We start from the raw sequence: 12,130 nt of genomic DNA, 5'->3' as shown, positions 1-12,130 counted from the left end.
GACACCTCACGAAGCCATTCACCCCCTCGCGTTGTGTTCGCGCCGCCCCCATGACTCCTCTGGGGAATTGGGTCTCTCCCACTGTGTGTGGGGCCACAGGACAGGCAGGCTCATCTTGAGGTGCCCCTCGCGGCACAAGATCCAAGTGGGGCTCTGCTGCTGCTGCTTCCTGACAGGCTGGACCCAGGAGCCACCCCCCACTGTGTGCAAGCGTGGCATGTAAGGCAGGGTCAGGGATGGGATGGCCCTTGGACAGCAAGCCCAACAGCCTCAGGGCACAGGTGGCCCTGTAGGTCCCAGAAGTCTCAGTTCAGAGACTGTGCCATGACACTAGATGGCTCCCTCAGGAGGCTCTCGCTGACCCCGGGAGTTGCTAGAAGTAGACCCGGTCGGTCATGCTGCTCCACGTGTCTTTCTAATCAGCCCAGCCCACAAGGACTCCTCCTTCCTCCAGACTCTCAAAGCCCCCGTGGTCCCTGCCACTTATGTGCCACTTACCAAACATATCCTGCCCCCCGTCCCCACTCCCACTGGTCTATTTGTCTGCCTCTGCCCCGGACTCCCAGACTTCAAGGTTCTTGAAAGTAGGGCCCCTTCCTTTCACCCTTTTGGTGCTCCCCATGGTGCCCAGCATGGTGGCTAAGATGCATCAGGCAAGGCAGGAGGCCCTCTTAAAGTAACACTTCTGTTTAGTGGCCAAGAGAAACATCTAACAAATGTGTTATTTTTTTTTAAAGGCCCCTTATAAATTCCAAAGAAAGTATTACTAAGGATCTGCTGTCTGTTCTATTTCTCCTGGTATCTGGACCAATTAAAAACAAGATGTGAAAAAAAAAATGCTGAGGCTCTCACTGAGCAGGAGGGACTCGGAGTACAGAAGTGGACAGTAGATGGCAGTCTGTCCCTGTGTCAGAAGTGGTCACAGAGACAGTAGCTATGCATGGAGGCTACAGGGAGAAGCGGTGAGCTTCACACAGATGCACCTCCCCTGTCTGTGCGGACTGAAGCCAGGAGCAGGGAGACTTCTGAAAAGCACACCTGTGAGCACACACCCTTACACATCTACCAAGCCCCAACACCTGGACAACAGGCACCTGCCCCAAACTCTCCCCATGAAGAACCATGGGGAACACACCTCCCAGTGCGCTCTGAGCATCCACCGCCAGAGCTTTGGTGGAGCATTGGGAACTCGAGGATGAGAAAGCCACTGCCCTGCAGGAGGGAAGAGTGTTTTGACCAAGAGGATTCCCAATCATCATTCACACTAAAAAACAACACTCTGGTCAGGAGCCCTGCACTTGATCTTCCATGCTCACACTGCTCCTCCCTGGAGCATAATGATGGAACCCCTGTCTCCCTCACCAGCTCCTGTATCCTCAAGGTCAGGGATGAGGCACTGACCTGCATCTTTTCCAACATCTAGCACAGGGCCTGATACTTAGCAGCAACCAACATGATGTTTATCGAATAACCATTACACATGTATTTTCCAAGCGTGTAGAGATGTATTGTCCTAATTCGTATGCAGTGACACCCAACTCACCTGTGACCAAGAGCCCAAATTTGCAGAAGAGCTTGGCAGACTAAGACATGGGGTGGGGAGTCTGTGAGGGGAGCAGGAACAGCCTTTCCCAGTGAGCAGGCAGTGAGCGTCATGACCTCAGCCTTGGGACAGGCCAAAAGGAGACACAGAGAACACAGCTCTGGACCCTCAGCCAGGCGCGTCACCTTTCTGAGCCTGGCTCTTAGCGTTGCACGGTCTTGCCTCACAGATGACCTGTCATGCACTCATTCACCGACACACTTCTGTAGCAGACACTGCTCAAGGTGTTGGGGGACACAAAGATGAAAAGTCCAGATCCTTTCTACGCAGAACTCGCATTCTAGTGAAAAGTAGAAATGCAAATAAAACTCAGGCTGCTAACCAGGGAGGCTGGGGAGGGAGGCACGGGCTCTCGGGGGGAATGCAGGGAGGCTTCCCAGAGAAGGTAATGGTGGAGCAAAGATGTGAAGGATGACTTCCATATCCTTGGTGAGGAGGGAGGGGAGGGCATTCTAAAGACAGAACATATCCTTCAGGGTGATCTCAAATTCAAGAACAGATATATATTTCTGCCACTCGTGACATCTTGTAACCAGAGGACATTTCCCTTTACATTTAAGCCATATCCCCTTATGGATCCAGCCATCCAGGTTCTTCTACTAATCCCCAATTCCCACAATAAAGGATGAGGCAGGAAAGACTTCAGGGATCACCAAAGCTAGTAGTCCTCAACTCTCTCACTTAACACCTGAACAAAGTGAAACCTGGTGTGGCTCAGGGAACCCTGAAAATTGCACAGTTCATCTCTGCTGGAGTTAAGGGTGGAGTCTGGTCTTCTTGCTCCGAGCTCAGGATCCTTCTGATTGAGCTTACTGAATTCTGCTACCCACAGACAGTTTTAGCCCATATAAACCTCTCCCTATGCTCCCAACTTCCAATCCAAGATCTGCCACAAATCTGGCAAGCTTGCTTCTTCAGCACTTTATAAACATACACTCATCCATATGTTCAATAACTTATCTGGCATCACATAACTTAATTCCCTCCTCCACCCCCTCCACGTTTCTGCACATAAGTCCTGCAGGCCAGCAGGGATACCTGGAAATCCCAGGCATGGGCCGCAGTGAGGCTTAGGGAGTGTCAGAATCACAGAATATGTGAACTGTCACAACTGGTGGGGTCTTTTGACCTTCTAGCGAGTCCAGTCCACTCCTTTTCCACAAGGGGAAACAGAGGCCCAAGGAAGGAGAGTGATTTGCTCAAGGTCACGCAGCTAGTTTGAGTTCTTTGCCAGGAGAGATGGTGCAAGCTGTTTCAGGTAGAAGCTAGGTGTCAGGAGAGCTTGGCTCCTCCCCAATTGTGGGACATGCTTGTTGGCATGCAGGTGATTCCCAGAGCTGCATTCTCCTCCAGGACCCAGTGGAAGCAAGGAACATGCCCTATGAACCACCCAGAGTAGCAGGTCTGCTAGACACAGTATGAAAATAATCTCAGACTACAAACGTGATACATATTCCCTAAGGGATAATTTAGAGCCCGTGGGGGAGGATATTTTTTAATTCTAGGGTCTGAGACCTAGAAAGAGAAGGAAGGGGGCAATACATTGCAGATCTGGCTACCATAAATAAATAAATAATAAAAGGGCTATGTCCTTTTATACAGAAAAAAAAGTACCACCCCATGTGAAAAGGTATTTTAAATAAAATAAACATATATTTTTGAGCACCCACAATCTCACAGGCCTTAGGTTAGTGTTCTATAGTTATCTGCACATTGTAAATATCTTTCAGCAACAGAACAAAGTCATTCTCATTAGTTGCCTTGAAGATGTAGTGAGAGTGGTGATGGGGAAATCAGCGGAGGGAGAAAGAAGAATAAGAACCTCCAGTCACAGCCTTCAGAGATGGCAACATGCACCCCAAGCACCCCTCTCGTTTCCCTACTTCCGGTACTGCTCAGAGAGGGGCATGAGGCAGGCAAGTGCCAGGGCTGGGGGTCTCCAACTGCTCTGCATCAAACAGAGCCTGGGGATCCCAGTCCTTAGCAGCAACCCCTCCCCCAAACTTTCAGCAAGAAATCTACATCCACTTTGGCCCTGGTGTAAATGGAGGGAGTTCCCGAGCCTATTAGGGAAGACCATTTTCCAAATTCTAAAGGACCCTCGTGTTCTCCATGCAGATTCTCTTTTACTTTGATTCTGTGCAATCCTCATCGCAGGACTCAAGAATGCTGGGACCTACCACCTCTCGTGGGCGTGTGGATCAAAAACAGATGTCCAGCTCCAATATTATAGAGTTTACAAGGAAGCAATTGTGGCTTAAATAAATACCCCCATTCTGGAAGGGCAGATTCCCTTGTCAACAGAACGGGAAGTTAAGGGGGAGGGCCGATGGGAGCTAAGACAGATCTGACACATGCTTGCCAGCAGGTGGCTAAAAAGCCTCAACATTTGTCTTGCACATGAAAATGAACCTTCCAGTGGAGCAGGTCACCCTGTGGGGTGACAAACTTTGCAGAGGCCTACCAAACAATCTCTCATCTGGATGACATCACAGAAGGCAGAAAACACAATCTGACTGGCAGTTGATGGATGGACTTGGGATGGCCATAGGCTTCAGGATAGAAAGTCAGCACATCAACATCTAGTTTTGTAACTGTAAACATATCCCTCAATGTCGGGTAACCTCAGTCTTCCCATCTGGAAATGAGATTATCCTGGCCATTGAGATAATGCCATGCAATATTTGTAATAATGCCTGGTACCCAGTAAGTACTCAAATATTAACTATCATCAGCATCATTATCATCATCAGTCATCTTAAAGGTGGGTACTTGTCCTAGTCAGAAACACTGACACTAAAAGGCACTCGTGTAGAAACTGATGATTAGCATCAGGCCTAACCGAAAGCCAAACCCAACCCCTCTCAACTCTGTATGCACTGTGCAGGGTAAGCCAACTTCACGAGCATTCTTGGCCAAAACAAAACACTATGGCAAATTCTTTGCATGCCTTTCTGCCTTCGACTAAGCCATTCCCCAAAGATAAAAAGCGGGAGTTCATTTAGGGTGTGCCAAGATGCACTCTAAGCAAGGCACGGATTGTGTAGGAGGATGGGGCCACTGTAGAATCCCAGGATGGTGGAACTGGAATGGGACTTTGAGATCTTCTGAATCAACCTCCTCATTTACAGATGGGTAAATCAAGGCCTAGCGAGAACGCCACGAGGCACATAACAACGGTGACAGAGTTAGTGACAGAGCTCAGTCTCAAGAGTGATCCCCTACCTCCAAGTCAGCAGGCTTTCTGCTGCCTTGTGCTGCCTGCCATTACCTCACTGGACTGAGATCTTTTGAGATCAGTAAGCTACTGTTTACTCCTACAGCTCTGGCCTTAAATGAACAGGCACCTTAAGATTTTCAAAAATCCCTGACTGAACAAATCCATAAAAGAACTGGGTCTTTTCTAAAAAATGCTGTCAAAAAAGTGAGCAATCACAACAGACCACACCAAATTTCACTTCAATATCTGTCCTTTCTCCAGCTAAATCACACTTATACTCAGAGGTTTGTCCTATGAGGATGCCTAGAGCCATAGCCAGCCTCTGGCAGTTCCCAGTTAAGACTGCTTAAGAAGGACCACAGCATAGATGAGGACATGAAACAGCCAATGCATTCTGATTATCCAGGGTGCATGCACTCTCTAGCTCCTCGGCTTTTTAAGGTAGAATGAAAGGCTGAGTTACAGAAAACTATGAACAACAAAAAATGCTTTAAAGATCTTGGGCTATCTACATGGGCTTTCACACATTCTAAAGTGAGTTATCTGTAAGGTGTACCTTTGCCCAGCCTTCGTCTTAATAGAAATCTGTCCAGGCAAGAGCAAGATACCATCTATGCTGGCCTCATACTTCTTAAAAGTTCACACATCTTTACATACGAATGATCTGAAAGAAGCTGCTACCAACTTTTCCCACAAGCTGGCCCTTCTGCAAGAAGCAATACGATGATTGTCTAATCTGAGCCAGGCAGCCATATACCTCCCACCCATGACATAAGCTCTGCAAATGCCTTCTGCCCACCCAGGGCCACTCTGGAGCTCACGTGTCCCCCAGCACGCACACACATATCCCGTGCTCCTCTCTCGCTCTGCACACGTCTGGCCATGCACAAAGTACATCCACAGATCTTATCAGCAGCACCACACGGGGCTTACGCTTGTCTCCAGCAGAAGATTTGGTCGCTCTCCAACAGCCTCGATTTTAAATACAACTAAACCTAAAGCCCTAGCAACGGTCATTAGTTCAACATCTCCACCACCAGAAACTGCCTGCCTCATTAAAGAGTAAAACAGCAGCTGGTAAGGTCTCCAGGCAGGGTGGTAGGTTTTAAAGATCTTCTGTGTCAGCCTGACTCCCCTCTCTCCCTTCAGCCAACTTGCGGATTTACATTCCCACTGGTTGGGGCCAGAGCACTGGAACTGCTCAGGAAAAGGTCTGGAGAAGCCTGGAGCAGAAGCCGCCACTCCGTTAGTCGTCTTGAATGGAGGGGAAGTGGAGAGGCCTGAACATCTGATCCATCTGGGAGTGGAATTGCAGGGATGGGAAATGTTATGTAATTAAACTCTGCTGGCCTGTCCCGCCTGGGGAATGTGAGACCCATCAGCAGTGACCTCTTCCAATCAACTTAATTGGCCCAATCTCGCCAAGAAAAGCAACAGAATTGGTTTAGTGCCTCATGGAAATAGCTTAGCTCCTGACTATTTATGGCCACTGAACTCAAGGATGGGAGCCTGACTCTGAGCCAGGAGTTGACAGCGCGTGCTGACTGCTGGGAGGACTTGGAGGCTTCAGTGGATTCCCGTGCCTCTCTGAGCCTCCATTTCTGTCTCTGGGGGAAGGCGCGGGAACAACGTGCTGCGTCGGGCGCATGGCACTCCGCAAACCCAAAGCCTCTAACCAGGCAGGCTCTTGCCTCCAAGGACCCACGATCTAGAGAAAAACAGACCTTCACAGCAACCCAGGATGCCTGGACTTTGCTCCTCTTTTATTCAAATATGCCAAGGGCCATCACCATTTCCTCTGTTTCCTAAGTCACGTTTCTTTTAGTGTCGTGGTCTACATAGCTCATGTTAAGGAACAGGCAAATGTCTCTGATAATTAAGAACATTGATTTGGGGGTCACCTTTCTTCGGAATAGTTCAAGGACCTTTTATGAATACAGATTCCCATCAACTGCAATCTAGGCTAGGCTGCCTTCGTTTATTGGGTGAGTAAACTGAGGCAGTTATAGAAGTTCTTTTTGCACAGTGTGTGAACAGTAGACATGCAGTGGGTGTTAAGACTATTTTGCCAACTTGGGAAGGGGTACAGATCCCATTTTTACTGTGGTTCACAGACATGACAGCGCCTATATTCAACAAGATTGCATCTCTGAGTAAAACTTTTGTATCCCTAAGCACACAAAGTTTTGGGGAAAAAGAAGAGTGAACTTTTCTCTTCATTGAGTCATTACTGAGATTCGGACATTGTCCCAAAGTCACACTGCCCCAGAGGGGCACAGCTGAACTAGAATCAAGGCATTCCCACCATCTTCAGAAATATGTGCCACCGGATCTGCTGACCAATAGTCCAAGCCTTTATCAACTTTCTCTTACGTGGATGAATTTCACCTAAAAATGAGATGGGACCTCAAAATGACACAGCTCCGATGTCATAAAATTAAAAATGTCAGGAGTCAAATAAAGTCTCCCCAAAGATATGCCCTTGCATGATTAGAACCTAATTAACGAGGTTCCCTATCACCTGGTCCAGGTAAGCAGGTATGTGCAGCCAAAAGCACACCCTCCTCCTGCTCTGATGCACTTACCTCACTAGCTGTCTTAAGGTAAGAACACCACCAACTTCACCTTTCCTTCATTCCCCAGATGCTCCCGGAAGCCTACTGCTCTCGTTCTATGTATACCTTTTATACTTAAAATACACAGCTGAGCATCCAAGACCATTTTCATCTTTCCTCAGGCACACAGAATTCCTGCAAAAACATACGCCCTACCCCCTCACGAGGGCCAGAACATATATGCCTCCTACCCTCAGGCTAGCTTTCTCTCAGTTACTTAACCTCAGCCTCACAGTGTGCGCATGCATGCGTGTGCTTAGCACATACACGCACACCGGGTTAGCTGTACGCTCACAGCCCAGAAAACATCAAAGGTGAACAAACACTCCCAACCTGCATGCTCCCTGATCCCAGCTTCTCCCTCACCAGCTCCACATATCAAGTCTCATTCCTGCTAATGAGTCCTGCACATTCCCAGAAACTCAATTCTCCAATGTATCAGGACCTGCATTCTGATCTGAATTGCAGCACCTGCCCCGAATCGCCAGCCCACACCCCCTACAAGAAACAGTAACACCCTTCAGCTGCCTCTCCAACACACAAAACCATACATCGTCCCTCTCTTTATGTCCCCTTTTTACATAACCACAGATACATTTCAAGTCAGCTTCCCTTTGGTCCCCAAGATCCATAAACATCTCTAGAAACTGAATTATAGTTCTTGAAGAAACCTCAACTAGCATCCAGGTCTCTTCGTTCCTCTTGGCAAAACTGCAGCAGTCAGCTGAGTCCGAGAAGGAATTTTTCCAGGGCACTGTGCCATGCTCCAGTACCCAGCAATGGACTCAGCATCCCGTAGGCATTCCATAAATTTTAATTAATAATCAATATTAACTGGTGACAATGAATTCCTTTATTAAATAAGCAACCCATCATCCAACATAATATAACACGCGTCTCTGCCACCAGGCATGCAAAATATATTCCTCCACTGGCTCCAATCTTAAGTAGACCTTCTCCCCGATCCTCACCTAGTGCCAATGCATGGGACTTTTCCCCTTAAATGTACACCCCTCATTCTAAGCCTTCTCCAATTCCTTCCTCTCTGAGGAGGTAGGGAGAGGGAGAAGGCATAAACCAACCCAGCATCCTTCTTTGCAAATGCCTTGTTTCTCCATAATGAGTGTCTGAGCCCACTTTCCTATCCCCTGCATACCCCAATGCCATCCCAGCCAAATTTCCCAAAGCACACTCTTAAAGTTCACACTCTGCTCTCCACAGATAGTCCCCCCGCCCCACATATCCCTTTGGTATCCTCAGGAGCCCAACCTTCCAGACACGTCCACCTTTGGCTCCTACACACAGCCACCCTCCCACGCCACGCCCACTCCATGTATCTGTGCAGGCATGCACAAGCCATCTGTCTTCAACACACTGTACCTCTCCTCCTGCTCAGACACCCTTCACAGGCACAGATTTCTCATTAGCTACACCTATGTTCCCACATGCTCTCATCTCCTGCCAGTCACACATATGCCCATCCAACAGACTCCTCAGAAACAAGCACCTCCACTACACACACAGTAGGGTGGAGCTCCAGCTCTCTGGCCACCCGCAGTACACACACCCTGGTTTGGAGACTCCTTCCCTGACCACACAGAGCACCCAAGGGGCCTGGATCTCCCTCCATAGGAAAGCAGACCCCATTCACACAGAACCAGATCCTCTACTTCCACCTCCAATCCAGTCCTTACCAACGCAAAATCTCACACTCTCCTTGCTGCAGGCCCACAGACTCCCTATTTTCCTCCAACATTGTTCACAGAGCCTTTCTTTTCATCTCCCCCCAACTCCCAACACCATACCCAGGTCTAAGTGTCTGAGCCCAAGGCAGAGGCGGTTGGATTTTGTCCCCTGAATTCTACCCCTCAACTTCCTTTGTGCGACATGTCAGGAAGGAATTGGGGGCTGGAGGGGAGCAAGCTGAATATACTGGAGAATTTCTGAGTGTAGGGAAAACAGAACGGATTGCAAAGTTCCCTCTATGTTACAACTTTCTCCTCTCCTGACGTTTAGGGCGGAGGGCTTAGATATTTTTCTTGCTCTCTGTTCTGGAGGGTGGGAGAGGGCATCTCTTTATGAAAAAGCAAGTCGTCCAGCATATTCTCTAATCGGTGAGTTACAAACAAGAGGCTCCAGGAGGGACACCCACCTCCGTTTAGGCCACCGCTCCCAGCTCCCGCCCTCATCTCTTCTCACACATAAACAAGTCCCCCTGAGCGCGGTGTCCCACGTCTCCTGCTGTGAGCCCGCCGCTCAGGCTGCGGCCAGGCTGCGCCTCCCCTCTGACTCTGAACCTGCCACCCGCCGTCAGAGGTCGGAAGGAGGCGGTCTAGTTCGGTGTTTTCCTCCACCTGGAGTGCCCCCAGACACGGCGGGGGCGGGGGAGGGGGTGCTCCTTACCAGTTGGCAGCCCCCACCCGGTTCGGCGCGAGGGTCTCAGCGCCATGCATTTGAAGCGCAGCTGAGGAACACAGCAGCCAAACTCCCCGCCACCCCCCACCCCGCAAAACAGCAGCGCCTCCTCTCCCGGCACCCACTTGTGCCCGAAAGCAACAGAGTCCCCTCCCCCACCCTAACCCCTCCTTTCCCGAACCTTCAACTCCCAAGCGTCCCAGATTTCATTTGGAGTGTGAGCAGCGCTTTGGGGCACTGGGGTAATTTGGCCCACTCAGGGTCTTTCTGACTCCAACCTAGCTCTGCCGGTCCCTGGTCTCCCAGCCTTCCCGCACCTCTGCCTCAAATTCCTAGAGCTGGCCTGGAGAAACCGCGAGGAATTCCCCAGGGACGGCCGGGCCAGCGTGCCTGCCGCTCCCCCGCGGGGTCCCAGATGCGCGGGCTGCGCGCGGAGCTCCAACATCTGCGCAGAGACCCAGGGTGGGGTAGCCACGGGGTGGGCGCTGGCCACCACAAGCCCGGGGTGCGTGGCCGTTGCGGAGAAAAGCTTTCGGAAGAGGCAGGGTACTCCAGGACAGGTACGCCGCGCAAGGCGAGGAGTTGCAACTCCCCAAACTGGGAAGCCAGCGTCCAGGTCCGCAGCTCCGAGTCCCCTCCCCCGGCCCACTCCCGGGCCGGGGGAGGGGGACGCGTGCGGGGAACCCCGCGGTGTGGGGAGAGGGGCGCCGAGCGCGTGCCGGGGAACAGCGGCGGCACGCTCCCATCTTCCCCGCGCGGGATCTGTCTGCCACCCCCTTTTGTTACAGGATGCGCGGGGAGCCCTCTCTTGCAGGAGCAGACGCGTGTGTTGGTTGGGGGTTGGGGGGCGGTTCTGCTGAATCCCTTTGCTGCCCTTCCGTCGTCCCTATTTCCCCTCGCCTCCGCCCCCATTTCCAATCCAGGTCCCTTAAACCTGATCACTTTCCCAGATATTGGGCGGTTTCTCGGGTAGCCAAGGGACGGGAGAAGAGGTGGGGAGGAGTGTCTGTGTGTGTGTGTTTGTGGTGGGGAGGGGGTGGCGGCGGGAGCGCCTCGGCCTGGGCAGATCCCAGCGCAAACTTCGGGGAAGGCACAAGCCCGGGAAAGTGAGTGAGTGCGGCGCTACGGGGGTGGGGGCGGGGTGCAGAGTTGGGGACCCCCGCGCTAGTCCACAGGAAAATCTCCCCACTCAGCCCCCCACCATGGAACCTGCCCACCCAACGTGCCCGCCTCCTCTTACCGTGGCAGAAGTAACCATGGCATCCGTGTGACTGTTTCCAGGGACGTCGACATGAAGAGAAAGGTGGACGCGAGCTCGGTCATTCAAAGTCTCCCCCACCCCGCCGCCGCCACTACCCAGCAGGGGAAAAAAAAAGAGAAGAAGAAAGAAAGAAAGGAAAGGGAAGAAAGTAGTTGCGCCGGGCTCTCTCGCGGGACCGCGCGCGGAGCTGCTCGGTAGGGAGAGGAGCCTTCAACTCTGAGTCCCGTGAACATAATCTGCGCGGTTATAACCAGCCAACCCGGCCAGATGGCTCCGCGCTCAACGCCTTAACCCCTTCCGCGCCGCGCCGTCCGCCCCCGCTCCCGGCCGCCGCGCGTCTCGCCCGCCCGCGCCCCTGCGCCCCTGCGGCTTGGGGCTGGGGGACCAGTGGGGCTACGGGGTCATTTCTCCTAGCCTGTCTTAAAGAAAAACATCAAAAACTTCCAAATTAATAATATACTTCAGTATCCCCCTTTTAGAGATCCAGGAAAAAAACGAAATATTCAACTTTTCACTACATTTTACATGTTCATGTCTTTAGCCTGTCTTATTTGTTCTTTTTCTTGAAAAATTTCTTTTTGATCTTCTTATTCTTTTCTTTTTATTTAAGATTTTCCTCTCTAGGCAGAAGGGCCTTTCTTGCCCCTTCCCCCTGGCGGCTTGGGTCTAATGTGCAAACTCCTCCTCCAAACCTTAGACCCTTCCAGCTCTAGATCTCTCCCCACCTCCTATCAAGCCCACCCGTCACTCCTTCCCCCACCCCACAACACGAACACGCCCAAGGACAATCGCTCCCCAGCGAACTCGCTGCTCTCAGGGACCAGTACCCAGGACGCTGTGCAGGCGGTCAAGGACAGCAAGTCAGAGAGGTAGGGCTGCGGGGGTCAGGGGGACCTAGGAAGGGGCGGCCGTGTGTGTGTGTGTGTGTGTGTGTGTGTGTGTGTGTGTGTGTTTGCGTGAGAGTGAACGCGAACGTGGAAGGGAGAGAGGGAAGGATCGGAGACTCCCATTTGACC

General features: G+C 51.3%; 1 protein-coding gene across 1 annotated transcript in view; it reads right to left on the bottom strand.

Annotated features, from left to right (window-relative positions):
- NTF3 (neurotrophin 3) overlaps positions 1-11,318 on the bottom strand; it is a 66,700-nt gene extending 55,382 nt beyond the window's left edge. The window contains exon 1 of the mRNA XM_081819136.1: positions 11,094-11,318. Coding sequence (XP_081675262.1) covers positions 11,094-11,111 — 18 coding nt within the window. The 5' untranslated portion in view covers positions 11,112-11,318. The remainder of the gene's footprint in view (positions 1-11,093) is intronic.
- Positions 11,319-12,130: the final 812 nt, after the last annotated feature.

The sequence above is a fragment of the Leptonychotes weddellii genome, chromosome 5 (genome assembly GCF_054177405.1).
Source record: "Leptonychotes weddellii isolate Sample4059 chromosome 5, ASM5417740v2, whole genome shotgun sequence".
Taxonomy (NCBI): Eukaryota; Metazoa; Chordata; class Mammalia; order Carnivora; family Phocidae; genus Leptonychotes; species Leptonychotes weddellii.
The sequence above is the reverse complement of the archived record's forward strand: the minus strand, read 5'-3'. Positions and strand labels throughout refer to the sequence as shown.